The sequence below is a fragment of the Cryptotermes secundus genome, unplaced genomic scaffold (assembly GCF_002891405.2).
Source record: "Cryptotermes secundus unplaced genomic scaffold, Csec_1.0 scaffold263, whole genome shotgun sequence".
Taxonomy (NCBI): domain Eukaryota; kingdom Metazoa; phylum Arthropoda; class Insecta; order Blattodea; family Kalotermitidae; genus Cryptotermes; species Cryptotermes secundus.
Genome location: NW_019738352.1, coordinates 1,307,578 through 1,327,103, shown reverse-complemented (window position 1 = coordinate 1,327,103; position 19,526 = coordinate 1,307,578). Strand labels below are relative to the sequence as shown.

At 38.6% G+C, this 19,526-nt stretch overlaps 1 protein-coding gene across 3 annotated transcripts in view; it reads right to left on the bottom strand.

The window, feature by feature from the left end:
- LOC111870759 (lachesin) overlaps positions 1 to 19,526 on the bottom strand; it is a 490,504-nt gene that overhangs the window by 60,699 nt on the left and 410,279 nt on the right. For all 3 annotated transcript variants that reach the window (XM_023863276.2, XM_023863277.2, XM_033753995.1), the window contains one exon: positions 14,113 to 14,305. In XM_023863276.2, the coding sequence (XP_023719044.1) occupies positions 14,113 to 14,305 (193 nt within the window). The remainder of the gene's footprint in view (positions 1 to 14,112; positions 14,306 to 19,526) is intronic.

Genomic DNA, 19,526 nt, shown 5'->3' with positions numbered 1-19,526 from the left:
GTCGTTTCCTTCCACACATCATTAGAGTCATTCTTATGCTTTGGAGCGCTTACATTTGCAGACTTCATGCAGGAGCTTGTATCACTTTGCTGCACCACTCCGCTCTTTGTGTAATTGTGCCTTCCTTCTTAATGATGACCCCTGTTTTGGAAACTGCTGGTCATCGAGTTCCGGCTCGGTGTATCGGAGTCTGCTCTTCAAGCAGAAATAGTCTTTCCGCTAGATGTGTTTCAGTTGCTATTATTCTGTTCTGGAACGTTGGTACATTAGGAACCAACATCATTTACCTTCATAATAATTTATGAGGACACTTTTTTAATTAGTAAAATATTTATTGCAACAAAAATAAATGCATATATTTATTTTATCCTCGAAGCATTATTGTTGGGTGCACTAATAGTGATGTTATTTTACAAGCGATACAAGTTACCTTGATTCGTTTTCTGTTTTTGTCCGTTTTTATTTCTCTCTTACTTCCTACTAAATTTATAACTGACTTTTAGGCTAATGAGTAAACAAATAAACAGAGATTTGAATTGAATAATTATAATAATAAACACATAATTATGTATTGCTTCTGTCTTCCCTTTCTTTGTATGTTGGCAATTATATTTGTGCTGAATTTCTAATTGGTAATTAGGCTACTGAGGCAGCACATAAATAAATACTTGTATGGAACTGATTTTATAACATTATTGCTATTATTATTATTATTATTAGTAGTAGTAGTAGTAGCAGTAGTAGCAGCAGCAGTTGTGGTGGTGGTGATAGTAGTAGTAGTAATTTTGTTGTAGCAGTACATATATTTGTCTCTTACGTTATTTCCCACGAAATAAGAGTGCTTAAAACTGGGACCAGTGATTCGAAATAAGCTCGTGGTTTGGTTATATGATCGCCTTCTCTAGGGAGTAAAGCGCGGCCGGCGCGTAAGGCTGACAACCTTACCGCCATCTTTGTGCCGATTGTCTAGATAATGTGGGGACCTCGTCTCACAGCCCTAAGAGCCGTCATAGCCTCTTACAGGGATAGCTTCACTTACTTACCTACTTTACGTTTTACTGTGGAATATGTTTAAATCTGTGCTCAGGAGAATATTTGGACCGAAGAGGGATAAAGTGACAGGAGGCTGGAGAAAACTGCATAATGAGGAGCTTCATAACTTGTGCTCTTCTCCAAGTATAATTAGAATGATGAAATCAAGGAGGATGAGGTGGGCAGGTCATGTAGCACGAATGGGGGAGACGAGAAATGCGTATAGGATATTGGTGGGAAAGCCAGAAGGAAAGAGACCACTGGCAAGACCAAGGCGTAGGTGGGCAGACAATATTAGAATGGATCTTAGAGAGATAGGATGGGATGGCATGGATTGGATAGATCTGGCTCAGGATAGGGACCAGTGGAGGGTTCTGGTGAACACGGTAATGAACCTTCGGGTTCTATAAAATGCTGGGAAATTCTTGAATATCTGCAGAATTGGCTGCTCCTCAACAATAGCTCAGCTCCATGAGTGAGTAAGTATGTATGTTTAAGTCTTCCTTCCAAAGAGTCGTTACGACTAAGAGTTAACACAATGAATTAATATAAAACCTCCCAATGAATACCTAAAAACAGACTAAGAAAAGAAGGCAGGAAAGAATAAACAAAGAAAATATCTGAAAGCACAGAACCTGAAAGATGGGAAAACAATTCTTTAACACAGATAATCTAGCCTAGAGTTTGAAAGCAAATCATCATCGTAGCGCACAGAGTTACAGAAATAAATCGACCTAGTTATCCATGGAGGAGAGTCTGAGTAAACAAATTCCAAAAGACTTTCATCATCTCAACGTTTCGTTTCATTTTGTTAGTATTGCATACGAGATATTTGTTAGTCAACGTTTCATGCATGAACACATATTTGACTTGTATATATATGGATTCATATGAGAATATGTGATGTGTACATATTACGCAAGCGGTACACGCCATGCAGAACTATACTTGGAAATACAAAATTTTATATTGCAGGAAAAGAATATATCGACGTCTAATCGATTCATTGACTACCTTAGTAAGAAAGAGAAGATTTAAGTATTTCTTTTATAAGAATTTCTAAGTGTCGTCTGGGAAGACAGTCTGTTTCATAGCGGAATATTTCGCATAAAAAAGGAAACCCATTTCAGTTTGAAAGAATAAAATAAACGTGAACTGACAAACTTCAAGATACTAATATTAAAAAAAAAATAATTACTTTGATGCCTAGTCTATCTTCGATGAAGCTCACACAAGGAAATTAATTTCTCTATAGTATCAATTTAGTTTCGTCTGACAACCATGGTAAATTTGAATAAGAGACGACAGGGAAGACCAAGCCGTAGAGGGGTTGACAATATTAGAATGGATCTTACAGAGATAGGATGGGATGTTATGGATTGGATAGATCTGGCTGAGGATAGGGACCAGTGGAGGGCTCTTGTGAACACGGTAATGAACCTTCGGGTTCCACAAAAAGCTGGGAAATTCTTGAGTAGCTGAAGAATTGGCGACTCCTCCAGAAGGGCTCAACTCCATGAGTAAGTAAGTAAGTAAATAAATAAATAAGTAAGTGGAGTTTCGACTCCACAAACTTTCGGCAAAAATGGTGAAAGTCTAATCACCCCTGTGCTCAAGAAACGCATCATACAGATACATAAAAGAGAGATAAACCGAAATAAATTAACTTTCGCTCTCCTTGATAATTCCACTTATCAGCTGTCGAGGCCTTCCGTGGAGACTAAGGAAAGAAGTTACACGTGATTTAAGGGGAAGTGGTAACCCTTATCTTCCTAATGTTAATTTTAACAAATTCGGATGCATTTTCAAAGAAAAACCATATGCTCTAGAGCAGGGGCCTCCAAACTTTTCGAACCGCGGGCCACATTAGGTAATTCAGCACTTTCAACGGGCCGGATAAAATGAGAAATTAATAACTCTAGGTATATGAGTTTTATTGAAAGCACAGAATTTCATAAACTAAATACAAAGTACGTGAGAATAAATTATCGTATATTAATGACAACAGACAGTAGCAGCAAATGCTCATATTTTCATCACAAATTATAATAAAACAATTAATGTGAATGATGGAACTCTTTTTGCATTCTTAAAATCTGATTAAATTGAGGTTCAAATTTTGAAACGCTAATCACAAGTAGCGACTTTAAATGTTCATCGGATAAATTTGCCCTGTATTTCGACTTGATGTACTTCATCTGGAAAAAAGTTTGTTCACACAGATATGTCGTCCCAAAAATGGAGATAAATTTACAAGCAAATTTCTTTAAATTTGGAAATTGCTCAGAGTTCAGAAATTTATAAAATTCGACCAAATTTCCTTCCTTGTATTTGTCTTTAATATGATAATTTTCCTGAAGTTCGATAATTCCATTTGAATTTGACTCGCGACATCTGCAGCATCACAGTCAAACGGATTTTGAAACAATCTATTCCTGAGCATTGGAATCCAAATCAGCAAATCGCTTCCGAAATTTTTCTTTCAAACTGAAATTACTAAATTTGTACACAAGGAAGGAAATTCTGCTTCACCCTTTTTATGCAACTCTGCACAGTATAGCATATGAACAAAGTTACAATTTTTCACTTGGCTTTCCAGAAGTATCAACTTTGCTCTGAATGCCTTGATAAGTGCAAATAAATCACAGACTAAGTTATTTTCACCCTGCAACTTTAAATTCAAATGGTTCATATGGTTCACCAGATCAGCAAAACTGCTAATTTCCAAAGCCACTCGGTATCTGATAAAAGTGGTTCGTAATGGTTTTTCTCGGTAAGAAATATATCAGTTTCATTCCTGAGCTGAAAGAAGCGTGAAAGAACATTTCCACAGCTAAGCCATCGAACTGCAGTACAATATGTCAGGTCAATAAGCTCGGAATCACATTTACCACTACTTAATGGAAAATTAGTTCAACTGGCGCATTTCTGCACAATTCTTTCGCGGGCCGGATAAAATCACTTCGCGGGCCGGATGTGGCCCGCGGTCCGTAGTTTGGAGACCCTTGCTCTAGAGCAACAGAAACGCACTCAAATATAGCTGAGGGTTCTTTAGATTTTCTAATTTTATTCTATTTGTAAATATTTTAGCGTTATTTTTTTCTAAAGGATATATTTTAAGAAACACTCTTTCAGAAAAATATTATGAAAATATCTTTATGAAGAGATCACTGTAATTATAAAGAGACACAGAGACTTCTCAACTATATCAATATTAGAGTCAATTTTACCGACCACACAACATATTTTTATTATTATTACACTACATGTTTCGACCTCAAGAGGTCATCCTCAGGTGTACGAACACAGCTGTATAATTACACGCAATCACATTCATCTTCTCACTTATTCGATCTTGTATCTTATTCAGGCTCACGCTCAATAATATATCAAGCTCTCTCATAAAACACAAGTTAAAATTGTTCTAAATGTCAAAAGTTAAAATTTAAATTAAAAATTTTTAAAAGTTGAAAATTTGTGAATCGAATTTCATTTCAGATCACTAGTTATGCTTTCACTTTCACTTGTATTCAGTCACTTACTACTCACGCTCATCACTGCGTCAAGTTCACTCTAACTAGTTTAATTATATTATTGATTAAACGTTCATGAATTAAAGTTCAATTTTATTACAGATTGCACTTTTTCATTTTTGGAGGTCTTGCTGTTCTACTGTGTCTTCTGAAGTTGTGGATCTGTTACGGTCCATCTCGTGATGGCCATAAAATAGGATTCTCTGCATAGCACCATGTTTTCCATGTAATAGGCCCCTTCTCCTATCTTACATGGGTAAATATTACAACTACCTGATAATTCTGAGACGAAAATTCTGAAAGTGTCACATGTTAGTTAGAGCTGCCACTTTCAAAGTATAAGAAATCTTCATATACAAAAATGAGATATTTTGTCTACGTCCTTAATATCTTGTGCCTAATTATAGTTGTCTGTTTTTACGACTTTCAAACGGAGGAGAGATTTATGTAGATTTAACATTGTTGCTATTTTATATAATCAACGAAGCACTGGCTTGAAAATATCTTCGAAGCTCTAGCATTACCAAATAATTTTAGTCTCAAATGATTCTAGAGGNGCAGAGATTTATGTAATTTTTATATTGTTGCTATTTTATATAAACAACGAAGCACTGGCTAGAAACTATCTTAGAAGCTCTAGCATTACCAAATAATTTGTCTTAAATAATTCTAGTAGTAAAGGTAAAGTTAAAAGGTATTCCTGTGCTTAACTAATTAAGCACTACGCCATGAAGGCGTATGGGGGAGTTGGTGTATAGTATAACTACATTTCTTGACCTCGGCACTAGTTGGAGGTGAGTGGTCAGCTTGACGCCCAGGCCGCTTAACCCTGAGAAAGATCCCCAGGTACCCACTGAATAGGAGGTAGGGTGGACCGCAGAGGCGGTCAGGAAATCATGAAGAACAGAAAATTCTTAATCATATCGGGACTCGAATTCCGACCTCTTGGTAGTCCAGCCCGTAGCTAATCGCTCTACCGACTGGCACTCCCATTATACGTATTCTTATATCCGTCATATTGGCGGTACTTTGTACGCTTTCGTATGAACTAAGGCCATGGTAATGTGATGATAACATGAAGCTTCATAAGAATCAGCTTATACTCGTAGCACCGAAATTTATGTGACAACGCAGACATAGAAAGAGGCTAAAAATGAGGAAGGAAAAATAATTTAAGCCAGTTGCTCCACTTAAGGCATGATTTAAGCCTTGATTGACTTTACGTAACTACTGTACCAGTCTGTAATATTCGTTCAGAGATTCTGCACAAGCTACCGGAAGGTAAATAAATATTTATGAATGTACCATGGCTCTGATATTTAAACAGCAACTCATAAACTACTAGAGATACAGTATATTTCTAAAGAATATGGGGGGAGGGAATGCTGCATACAAAATGGGGGTAAGCGGCATAACGGGGGAAAAATCGAACAGAAATGGACTTCTTCGGGGCGACATAATTCGAAAATGGTACAGTAAGGTAACAATAATACAACGGTTTGCAAATCAACATAACAGAAGCTGCTGAGATCAGCGACAACCCTTTCGTAAAGATTAATATTATAAAGGATATGAGCAACGCGTTGCCAGGCAGCAGCTTTGTAAACACAACGCAACAATAGAAGGGAAAATGTGTTTTCTAGGCGGTCCGAATCTGGCCTGAGTACGGAGCTGTAGGAAGTCTGTTGCCAGGCAACGCAGCTGTAAACATGAATCCACAAAAATGGGGGCGGTGTTTTCCGTTGGGTCCGTGCAAAGGAGTTTTCTTAAAATGAAAGGCGCTACGAGTTAAGTTCTGAGTTTTCGATGGAAGATAGCCACGGAAGGTTCGTCGTAGAAGATGAATACGAAGTCGGTCTGTGAAGAATTTGTGTGTTATTAGAATATTTAGTCACAGAGGCTGTTTTAATTCCGTTGCAATGAGACGACAAGTGAAAGCTGAGGATCATAGCGTGCGTGTAACTTCAACTATAAATTGTGGAAGTCAAAGATAGCGCCGTATTTATATGTAATTAAGAGAGACTGCAACCAAGGTGCCAATAAAGCCAATCATCCGAACTAGAACCCGTCATTTTCGTCGCTCATACCGCCTTACACACGGCAATATTCTGTCACCCTATGAACATATTCAACCATGACGTAAAGTTAAGGTAATGCAAAGTTGTCCCCGTGCTTAACTAATTAAGCACCACGCCATGAAGACGTATGGGCGAGTAGATGTACAGATCCACGTTTTCTTGACATCAACACTAGTTGAAAGTAGGTGGTCAGCTTCACGCCCCGATCGCTTTACCCCCGTTGGAAAAGCCGGTACCCATTAGATATGAGGCTGGGTGGGCAACAGAAATGGCTTGAGGACATGGAGCAGAAAACTCTTGCCCCTAACGGAACTCGAACTCCGACCCCTCGGCCATCCAGCCCGTAGCCAGTTGCTATACCGACTGAGTTATCTCGGCTCCCCAAAATCATGACGTAGAATTTTCGGTCTTAGTATTGGTTGATTGATTAAAATACTTTTCATGTTCTATGTAAATCCAATTTTCTTTGAATCAATACTTACTTTGTCATGAATACAAACATAAAAACAAAAGAGTACTTCCAGCTTTCCTTTAGAGGCTTGCAACTGATGGAATATCCATCATGAGAAGTTACTAGCTTGTCTATGGGTAATCTAATGACAGGGCTGCTATAATTAGTCCTCCAGATGGGCTTATCCATACTCAGTGTCTCCCGTGTTTTCCATGCGGTTGTACATCACTAGCTTGCTGGCCAGAGACAACAGCACTCAGGAATTGTAGTTGAGGCTGGCATCAGGGTAGGAGAGGTGATAAGAAACACAACCTACTCCTTTCACCTTGAAATTATTATCAGTATTGAAAAGCTGTGAATAACATGGATCAATAACCAATGAAGATCTTTGAAAATACGAATAAAATCCGAGTTAGTCAACATGCCAAGTCATCTCACTGACTATCTGATGATGCGGATGATGAAATTATTAAACATGTAAACTTAATCAAATTAATCGCATTTACCTGAGAGTTCTAGTTTCTCTGTTCTTCTAAAGTGATTAAATAATGTCCAGTCCTGTTACATAAACAAGTGTTACAACTTATTTACATTAATTTCATTTATTTAAAATAAAGAACTTGAAAATAATATTAATGCCAATAACAAATAATGAAGAAAACGCAGTACAACGGTGCAAAATGCACGCTTATTCCAAAATAATCTACGAATACGCAGAGGAAATTTACGTATGCAAAAGAAAAATTAATATTTCTATAAAGTTAAGACAAATATAAATTTGATGAAAGGTTTCATAGCACGAAAAACCATTTAACACGTCTATTTACTAAATACTTGAAACAATTTAATTATAAACAAAATGAAAAAGACTAAGTAAGAAGGAATATTACTCGTATTTATCTATTAATATTACCACTACTGTTGTCACCACTACTACTTCTGTCTATACTTATTATTACATTATTTCTTATGTCATCACGCTTGTATTATATAATTATTTTATTGTGACTCATAGACCCATTGCTATGCAAGGATTCGGCAAACATATTCCCGCGGGAACCAACGAACCCAAACTAGAATCGAGGTGATATTTCTTCTTGCTAAAGAGTGCAATTAAGTCTCCTAGATTAGAAACATAAATGTAATAGACAAGGGGAAATAAACAATTAAACCAATGGCTGCAAAATACAGCTGCATAATTCAATTCAATTCTTGTTTATTTACGTGCAAACTTAACAGCACAGTGGCCAATCACAAAGTTAGCACTAGTACATAGAACTCCGTGATTTCAGTCAGCAAGCGAACTATACCAACCGAGCGATCGCCTTTTGTAGGCGAAGTTTACTTCCAAATATTGCGGACAGAGGGTGTAGCGTAGTCAGCGCAGCGAATCCCCACGGTCGTTAATTCAGATTTTCTACACCGGAGCCGCTATTTCCTTGAAATAGCTCCTCAGTTATCATCACGAGGCTGAGTGGACCCGTTCAAGACCCACTACTTCTCAGAAAAAATCTGGTAACGCCGGGAATCGAACCCGGACCTCTGGATCTCTAGCCAGGAACACTGACTACTAGACCACAAAGGCGGTCAACGAATACACAGAAATATACAAAAATAATTAAAGTCCAAAATATAAAATATGAATATATACAATAGCAAAAATTCCAAAATATTGAAGTTAACTTTAATAGGAGAGATAAATATATTAAATACATTTCCAACAGTTATGCCATTTGTGATGAGAAAGGACAATATATGTACATACACACATAGGACTTCATAATAATTATTATGATAATAACTCTATCAACATAAATTGAGAAGTGAGAAAATTAAAATATATACAATTAATATTTTTGATTAGAATAATCATGGCATCAATAAAATATAAAACAATTCCAGATTTAAATGGATCAATGTATAAACATAATAATTTATTCCAACTTTTTGTTTATTTACATGCTAAATATGATTGAGAGAATAATAATAATAATAATAATAATAATAATATTAATAAAATAATTAATAAAACAGTAATATTACCCTGAACTCTATAAGATATCTAATTGGAGAAACTGTGAACATGCTGATGAACGGTTATGTTCTGGAATAAACATATTCCATGAATTATTCGACAATTCGATTAACCACTAATTGCTCAAGAAGACTGCATGGCATGGAGTTGGCTATTTATTGAATTAAATATTTCTGCTTCTTGTGGATATTAGAGCAACAATTTGAGTTTATAAGTGTTTTGTTAATATTTTGTAATTGATCAGTATACAATGGAAATAATTAACTCGTGATTCAGGGGTTTCCTGATAAGTTCCTAGTAGCTTAACTTGAAAATTAAGCCTAAGCCTATTATGGAACCTGAAGGTTCATAAACTTGTTGACAAAATCCCGCTGCTGAACCTTATTCTGAGACAATTTAAAGTAATACACTTCCTAAGGCCAAATGTTTCTAATATTTATTTCAATGGTATTCTTCCCTTTACATCTGGACCTCGCAAGCAGCTTCCACCCTCCATTTGTCTTCCCAACATGTCTTACATACCCACCCAGTACAATTCTCCTAAATCTGATAAACCCAATATTTTCTCAATGGTACAGAAACTGGAGTTTTCATTTGTAATTGCCTCCAACCTCCTGATGTTTCTCTTTTTCATACCCAACAATTCTTTTCTAGAAAATCGGTTCATAGATGGTTCTCAGCCTTACGCGCCGGCCGCCATTTACCCCCAAGAATATTCCTGGTACTCATTTCTGTTAGAGGCTGAGTCGACCCCCGGGCCATAACGCGGCTGGAAGGATTAGGTAAATTGAAAAAAAAATCCACCTCATCGGAATTCGATCCCGCGACCTTCCGGCTTCTAGCATGGTGCCTCAACCAACTACGCTACCGCGTGCCCACTTTAACTGAGCTAACAAAGCAATTCCATACAGAAGAATTTCTCTTGAGAAGCAAACAGTCGCTCAGACGCTCAGGAGGTTCCTTGTCCCATTATGGAACACAGCTTCCGCACATGCGTACATAAGAGCACATAAAAACAATGGATAACTAACATTTCGAAAATAAATTATTCTTCTTTTTATGTTACGTTGTTCTGTTGTTTGTCGGTTTTACACTTGCAATCTTTTGATCACTAATTTTAAAATTTATAGGAATAACACTTGCCAAGAGCTTAAGGGCATTCCCTACCAGTACAAAAAGAAGGGTTCTCTCATCACATTGTCCCGCTGTTATACTTTGCGCAACAGTGGATCAAGTCATCTGTTCTCTACGCTGTCAGTAAATCAACTGCTAGTCGGAAGCCAAGTGTGACCAATACAAAAGAATTCGCAGACAGGTTTGCCCCTGGAATAACATGAATTCTACGAATAAAACTGCAAAGACATAACAACGAAATATAGCAGTAAGGACTAGCTTTTTCTTCCCCTTTGTCTTGTCTACTACATTGGTTGCTTCACTGATTCCTTCTCTCCCTCTTCTGCTCCTTTTCAGTAAGGGATGGGTTGCAGACAAGGGGATTGAACTCTGCCTCCCATCTTTCTGTTCTCTCTTTTCACTCTTGGTCATTTCCTTGGTCGTTGTGCAAAGGACTGAGGCCGGAAACTACTTCGTCCAAGGACAACGATCTTCATTTTGTTTCTTCGTACCACTTGCGGTCTCTAGGGACTAGTTGAGTTTCTTGGCCACTAGCCAATTCGGCCCGTTGCTATCACAGGCGAGCAATCGTACCCCTCACTGCTACGGCTTCCATAAACAAGCCATCTTGATAAGTGTCGTGGGGAATTTCGCTTGAATCAACTGTTGATAATTAAATCAGATCTGTCAGACCTTTCTTTCCTGCACAGTGGTACCACAAATTCTCTGGTTCTCTTTCCCTTCATTCTTGCTATATATACTCTGAAGATGGCTGTCTTATAAGATTTGGGGCCGTGTAGTCTGATAGACAGTTATCAACGTTTCGGAGGAAATGCTGCCTCAGTATTCAGGGTAGAAAGTAACCTTACTCCTTTAGCCTAAAGATGAAGACACGTCCCAGAAGATATTTCTATCCAAAGACGCAAGAAGCTGAAATTTCATATTGTTCACTTTGTTTAAAGTGTGACAAAGACGATTTATGATATTGACAACCTCGCCGACACCTTACAATACAAACAAAAGAAAGTCCGTGGCCTGTAGTCGTGAAGCGAACTATACCGACCGAGCTACCGCCGCTTGTCGGCGAAGTTAGTACCAACTTTTGCGGGTAGAGGGTGTTTATGTGCTCAGCGCAAGAGATTCCTACGGCCATTAATCTCGGTTCTCTACAAAATTCTGCAGGGGTTTGCATTCGTTTGGAGGTCTGAAGTGTTATCCTTGAGCTTAATTGAGTCAGTTAACTGTAAAGAGGAAAATGTTCAGTTGATGAAAAGCGTCCTTTATCCTCTCTTGATCTTATTGTTTCAATTAAGCACCACACCATGAAGACTTGTGGCGAAGTAAAGATATAGCTTCATACACTGTCAGTCTTGACACCAGGAAGATCTGAGTTGTTAGCTTCATGCTTCGGTCGCTTTACACTTAAGAAAATAGACGGGGATTACTCGTTATATGGGAAACTCATTGGGCCCCAAAGCAGACCAGAATAGGATGGCGAAAAGAAAAATGCTATCCCTTACGAGCATCAATCATTAGTAACACAAGGTTTTATTAATTTTTTTAGTATTCCTCTGATTAACGTAAGCCGGACGGAAAGGACAATGGCTTAGCTGTCTATCTCTCTTCCCTCATATTTCATCTACATAAACGTGTAAAGTTCTTTTAACCCTAGAGTAGTTGCCCTCGCTATGCATGAATATTGTTAGAGGGATGCAAATTTGGCTTTTGATTTCCAGTACAACTCTCTGCCTTATATAAAACTTAAAAACACGTTACTTTTTCAAAATCAGAAGATCACAAAAACATTAGTACACTAAGTAAAATTCATTGAGGCTTTTAATGCCTATTTGAAACAACCCTGTATTGATATGGAGCATGCTGAAAGAAATGATATACATAATAATTCATGAGTATATTGAATGTTACATTATAGCCATACCTTACAATATGTTTAAGAACGACAGCATTTTTGTATCTAAACCATTTAGCAGTTGTGAAGAAATATATTTTTGTCGTCCATAAATGAAAAGATGAACTGGTGATATAAAAATATGCAGAATAAGGATCAAGAGCGTAAAAGTTTCTGCGTCCTTAACTAAGTACCACGCTCTGAATACATACGGGGACGTCGAGATACAAGTTTCCATTCCATTTTCTCCCGCAACCAATGTATTAATATGAATGTAGCCTTGTATGAACCCTTGGGGCAGTGGATAACATTACACTTTGTCGCTAAACTTTCGAAAGACAATGCGATGCACATTTGGCTGGTTGCTTTCACTTGGAAGACGTTGTTGCTATCAGAGTCTGCAAGATGGATTTATTCAACGAACGACCGCGACTCATTATTCGATAAACGTGTATATGAACTTAATTTTACTTAATACATTCATATAAGCCAGTCTGCGTGCATTTTCTTGCCCTGCACACACAGAGGACACAAGCCACGAAGGTAAGCTGAAAGAACACGGTACTTAGCACGGTTATGTTTTGTTCTCTTATAACGGCGATATTCTCCTAAAATGGTTTAATGTAAAGAAGAGGTAGGAAGGAATGAGGGAAGGAAGGACAATAGGAAGACAAATGAAAGGGTTTGGAATGTAACATTGGTGAAGAACTTGTGGAAATAAAGTCTGAAACGCTTACATAGGCTTCCTACCAAATTTTCAATGACCATTAGACTTCATATGTATAGTTTCCCGCATCATCCCTATATTTGTCACGTAGATTAAGATAACACCTCATTCAATTACTAAATGAAAATTAGTACACATATAAAAAGGTCTTAAGTTAGTACCAAGGAAAACAGAACCTTTTGGAAATGTAAAGTGATTACAAATCTTTCGTCAACTCAATTTCTATAAACTTCGCTTCCCTGAAATTAATAATTGGTGAGATAAGTAAAATGTTTTATACCTACCTGTTCCAGAAGAATTATTTTTTTATCTTCAATATAAATTTAAATTAGTATTCTAAACTGCAGGATGATAAGAAATATATAGAAGAAACATAATGTTCGTCATTAATTTCTTTATAAGAAATCGCATGGTTCTCTTTTGGCGAAATGCTGAACAATGACACTACACAGATTTTATTTCTATCATATTCTGCAAACAAAGGAAACAAATTTCATGCTAAGAGAAACACAGACGTTTTACTTTTGTGATCTTAAGGAACAAAAACTATGAAATAATTCAACGTCAGAACTCAAGATGCTGAATAAGAAATCGCTGACAAGTGACAATTCGTGCGAAATGTTTATTCTGCCCGAGTACATACACTTCCCCAAGTTGTGCTTTAGAGTAAGAAACAATGAGAAAATACAGATTACATTTTGCGGTAGAATTCGAGAGGAGAAAGAAATGAGAAATTTCCGAAACAAACAACACACTTGTTTGTAGAACTCACCTTTCGTTTTGACTCCCGAAGGCTCCTTAATGACAAGGTCTATGTTATCCTCGCGCCGCCACAGGACATGTGGAATGGGGTAACCCCGCGCCCTGCATGTCAGCTTCACTGTGCCCCCTTCAGGCACCATCACATCACCAGATGTGTCTTCATTGACGAAGTCAGGAGGTACGACCACATCTAAGTGGCCCATCTGAAGAAGAGAGAGAGAAAAACATTGTTAGTTCAACTAAAATGATCGTGATTTTAACGTATATTTCTGGTATCAGGTCCATATATCTGTGTGTATCCNTGGCAATTCGTGCGAAATGTTTATTCTGCCCGAGTACATACACTTCCCTAAGTTACGCTTTAGAGTAAGAAACAAGGAGAAAATACAGATTACATTTTGCGGTAGAATTCGAGAGGAGAAAGAAATGAGAAATTTCCGAAACAAACAACACATTTGTTTGTAGAACTCACCTTTCGTTTTGACTCCCGAAGGCTCCTTAATGACAAGGTCTATATTATCCTCGCGCCGCCACAGGACGTGTGGAATGGGGTAACCCCGCGCCCTGCATGTCAGCTTCACTGTGCCCCCTTCAGGCACCATCACATCACCAGATGTGTCTTCATTGACGAAGTCAGGAGGTACGACCACATCTAAGTGGCCCATCTGAAGAAGAGAGAAAAAAGAAACATTGCTAGTTCAACTAAAATGATCGTGATTTTAACGTATCTTTCTGGTATCAGGTCCATATCTGTGTGTATCCACTGATACCTTCAAAATGAAGATTCCCTTAAATTTACTGCCAATGTCATATTGCTAAATGACATCATAACGGTATTTTCAAATTCGTTGGAATCCGATTATGATTTTGGCAGATGGTATTGACTCGTGGCCGTAGTTGCTACCTCTCCTTTTGTCCCCACTTCTAGAATAGTCTTCTGTTCAATGAGCACAGGTGGTGAAGCAGCTGGTGCTTGGAAGTCACCATAAAAATGCAGCCAATGAACGGCCGAACTGGTCGAGTGGGTAGCATATCAGCCTCTTATGTAGGAGTGCTTAAATGACGTATCAAGATTTCNGGTGGTGAAGCAGCTGGTACTTGGAAGTCACCACCAAACTGCAGCCAATGAACGGCAGAACTGGTCGAATGGGTAGCATATCAGCTTCTTATTTAGGAGAGCTTCAGTTCACATCTCGGTCTGGAGGCAGGCTATACTGACTGTGGTATTTCTCGGTTATCCTCAGTCACCCTTAGCAAATGCTGAGAGAATACCTTAGATTAGTCTACAGCGGCCTCCACGTGCTGTGCAATTCACTTTCATTACCATTCTACCATTAGTGGTTGAGGGGCTATGCTACAAGCCGGAAGGTCGCGGGTTCAAGTCCCGATGAGGTATTGGATTTTTTCAGTTGACCCAATCATTCCAGCCGCACCAGGCCCTGGGGTTCACTCAGCCTCTAACAGAAATGAGTACCAGGAATTAATTAAATAATTTTCCTGGGGAGTAAAGCGCGGCCGGCGCGTAAGGCTGACAATCTTACCGCCATCTTTGAGCCGATTGTCTAGATAATGTGGGACCCTCAACGCCTCACAACCCTATGGGCTTTACTTTACTATTTCATGCTATGAAGCGAGTGGTACTGAGGGCGCAGTTAAATGAACTATCAAAATTTTAGGACGACTTCAGCGTATGCCTAATTTAAGAATACCACGATCAAGTCCTCTACTTTCCTATACGTCTTCCTAACGGAGAATATGTATCTCTACCAGTACTCTGGGTTCACCCATTCTCTGTTAACTGCAGCTCGAGCAGGGTACGGTGAAACAGGCGAAGTGTGAAGTTCGTCTTTTTCCACGTCCTTCACCAGCCTTCATACAACAGTGTTCGAAAAAGATAAGTTTCCTCTTTCCTCCTGGCCATCAACAATGTTATCATGGCAAATTTGGACTACTGTCGCGGTTTGTGTCCCTTTCTCCAGTGCAGGGTTTCGATAATACTAAACGTTAGGCCACGGCATCTTCCTCCAATGTTCCACTAATTAATCCTTCTCAATCTCATTTCCATTCGGTGTGGATGGAGACGCCTTCCAGGTATGGAGGGTAGCTGCAAATATACTGAATAAACTGTCGCGGACAGCCCACAAGGGGTGATAATGCAGCTTGGGGGTTGGGTGTGGGGCTAAGAACTCCTTACCCTAAAAACCAAGCTTGTTACGAAAGATCAAGAGAGGGCTCTTGTGAACACGGTGATGGACCTTCGGATTTCATAAAATGCTGGAAAGTTCTTGAGTTGCTGCACAATTGGCAGCTTCTAAAGAAGGGCTCAGCTCCATGTGTGAGTGGTATGCAATAGCATTAGATGAGGCAGCATTGTTATACTGTATATACGAAGACATGCGGGGGATTCACATTTATCTTGTAATGACATCTATATTCAAGTACACTTGAACCTTTCAATCACAATTTTTGTCCATAATTTTTTTTCATTTTATGTCCAGTTCCATATGTATACTTACTTATTTCTTTTAACAATGTTAGATCAAGATCCATATTGGATCCATGGGTCGATATCTGTTGAAACAACGCGTGAAATATTTCACTATCATATTTGGCAACTTCTAAAACTACATGCAGAAGAGCATGTGGTGGGTTCAAATATCGTAATGTGAAATCATGTGTCAGGAAACTGAGTAGGTGTACCCTATCTGAAAAGCATTTTCCTACAGCAGTTTGCGGTGGGGCACAAAACTGTCTTGGGCGAAATTACATCTTTTTGTGTGCTGCTCCTGTTCCTAAGTAGAGGCTTATTTGTTAGGGGACAAAAAGTAGAGACGTTCCCTTAGTCTGAAGGCACTTGAAGTAGACTAGCCAAAAATCGATAGGGAAATTTATAATAGTCTCTCCTCTGTAGAGATTTTATATGCAAATGAATTTACGAGCCATTATAAAAAGAGTTAAAAGAGACTTCGTTATAAAAGCTTCTCCGTATGAAGCAAATTGCCTTTCAGTGAAGTGTAAGGGTTTCTGTATTTATTCTTTAGTTTATTTAACGACGCTTTCTCAGATGTAACGTATATGTCGCACCAAACGCAATAATAATTTTGAATGCTCAATTGAAAACTACATAGAAGGAACGCGCGGTCTCCTATTTAAAGAATTAGCTCTGTAAAGAAACCATAAAAAACTTCAGCCGGAACAAACCCACAGAGCGCTAGCAAANTAGGCAGTCGCTATACCAACTATGCTATAACGTAACTAGAAGAAAGCTGCAGGAAATTAAGCAATTTGTCTGGAATTGAAGATATGGCCAAACCAAATGGGGGATGTAAGATACTGAACGTGTGAGTGCCTTAGCCCACCACACAACAAGCCTTATTTAAATAATGTCACATGAAGAAGTGACTATCGACGGTATTTTGGATGGGAGAATGGATTTATTGATCATTTATACACACAACTCGGGACTACAAGTAATTAGAGCGCCACCGCTAATCTCCACAATTCATAAATCACAAAAACACCCGCTAAGCCATTTCCAGCCTACTCTGTTTTCACAGGCCGTTTCCTAGCAACGGCTTCTAAGAGTGGAGATTCTTCAGCTTCACGCAATCAAGTTCTCTCTTCACAGATTCCGGTACAGAACTGACTTGTGGCCCCGTTGTTTTTTTTATGATTTCTCGGCACGGACATAGTAGAAAACCCTGTTACCAGAAGTAACACTACTGTTGCGCCTTGAGTGGTTGCTGTTGGATCGTCTTTACCGCGGCGCTGCATGGAAACGGGTCTGATGTATGTAGGTACTTCGCGGTCGCTGCAAAGTAACTGCTCTACAAGCGCTTACTATGCTGAAGTATCCTGTTGCAATGTGTATTCCAACTTCGTGTTCTTACTCCTCGCAGTCTTGCTGCAGGGACGGCACGGAGTTAGAATATGAAGTAGAATTTTAAGTGTACTACTCCCACCATCCAAAATTACTCCATATTTCCGGCAAGAAAACACTGTGTTCCTACATCTGCGTAAATTGCTGCAGTTCAAGAGCACAAGCAAAAAAAGAAAAATGTGCTCGGTATCTGAAATGACGTGTTGGCTAACTAAACTAACTTTATGGAGCTGAACCCTTCTTGAGAAGCATCCAGTTGTGCAGCTTTTCGATAACTCTGAAGGATTTTATGTAACAAAGAGGTTCATTGTTGTGTTCACAAGAGCCCTACAATGATCCCTATTCTCAGCCAGATCGATCCAGTCAACACCATCTCATCTTATCTCTCTAAGATTCATTTTAGCATTATCCACCCACTATTTCTTGGTCTTCCTAGTGGCCTCTTTAAAATCTGGCTTTTTCACCAAAATCATATATGCATTCCTCTTCTCTCCCATTCGTGCTACATGCCGTGTCAAATTCGTTCTAGTTATATTTGGCGAAGAGCACAATCTATGAATTTCCTCATTAAGCAGTTTCTCTAACCTCCTGTCACTTCACCTCCCTTCGTCCAAATATTTTCCTCAACACGCTGTTCTGAAACACCCTCAGTCTATGTTCCTCCTTTAATATCAGAGACCAAGTTTCACACCCGTACAGAACCAGAGGCAAAATTTTAGTTTATACACGTATATTATAATCCTAATGTTTCCATACAGCAGACGAGAAGACAAAATGTTCTGGACTGAATGGTAGTAAGCATTACCCGAGTTCAATCCCCTATTAATTTCTCCTGAATCAGGGTTTGATCTGTTATAACCGTTCCCAAATATCTGAACTGTGCCACATTTTCAAAGTATCTGTTAACTATCTTTGTGTTATGATTTACCCTGCATTCTGGAGATGAGACACCATAATGTACTTGGTTTTCTCTGCGTTTACTTCTAGGCCGACCTCCTTACTAGCATTAGTTAAGGTTTCTCTTTTCTTTATGGCATCTACGTAACATTATCTCCCAGTAGATTCACATCAGCCTAGACAAACAGCTGATGTGTTCCATTTAATTTCAGCCTCACCTGGTTTTCCTGAACCTTTCTAATGACATATTCTGAAACATAATTTGAAAGGAAGTGGTGATAAAGCATCTCCTTGTTTTAGATCATTATGGATAGGAAAATTATCAGAAAATTGTTTACCTATATGGACTTTACTATACGTTTGTTTAAACACATTTTAATCAGCCTAACTAGTTTCATGGGTATACCAAACTCTATCAGAATATTGTACAATATTTCCCTCCTAACTGAATCATAGCCTTTCTTGAAGTTTACAAACGCCGACGTGTTGTCTCACCGTACTCATATTTTTTCTCCAGTATCTGACGAATGCAAAAGACCTGATCAGCAGTTGATCTGTTACGTCGAAACTCACACTGATTATCCCCAATAATTTCATATATGTGTGGACTTAACGTTGAGAGAATTTGAAAGTTGATAGCAGTGATATCCTCCGGTAATTACTAGTCAATTTTATCACCCCTCTTGTGAACTGGTACAATAATGAACTCCTTTCACTGATCAGGCAAGTTTTCCTTATTCCAAATAGAATTAATTACTGCTGACATAAATCTTATATGCGCGAAAAATCCTGTACCTAATTTATGATTCTCATTCGCCTGCTAATTCCGTGCCAACTCCGTCCCATCTGACCTCCTGTACTCAAACTAATCTAACTTATAATTTGAGATTTTTTCCGCCACTACCCTGGGGAAACCTGCCCTATACATACCTGGAACATTCTACGTACATACCGAATCTCATGTCCGTTTTCTTTCGCTTGGGTCGTTTATCTAAAAAAATATATCCAGGTCCTAAGCTTCCTCTGACCTTTCGTAACAAGCTTACTTCTTACGGTGAGGAGTTGTTAGCCCCATTCCCAATCCCCAAGCTGGAGGGCCACCCCTTGTA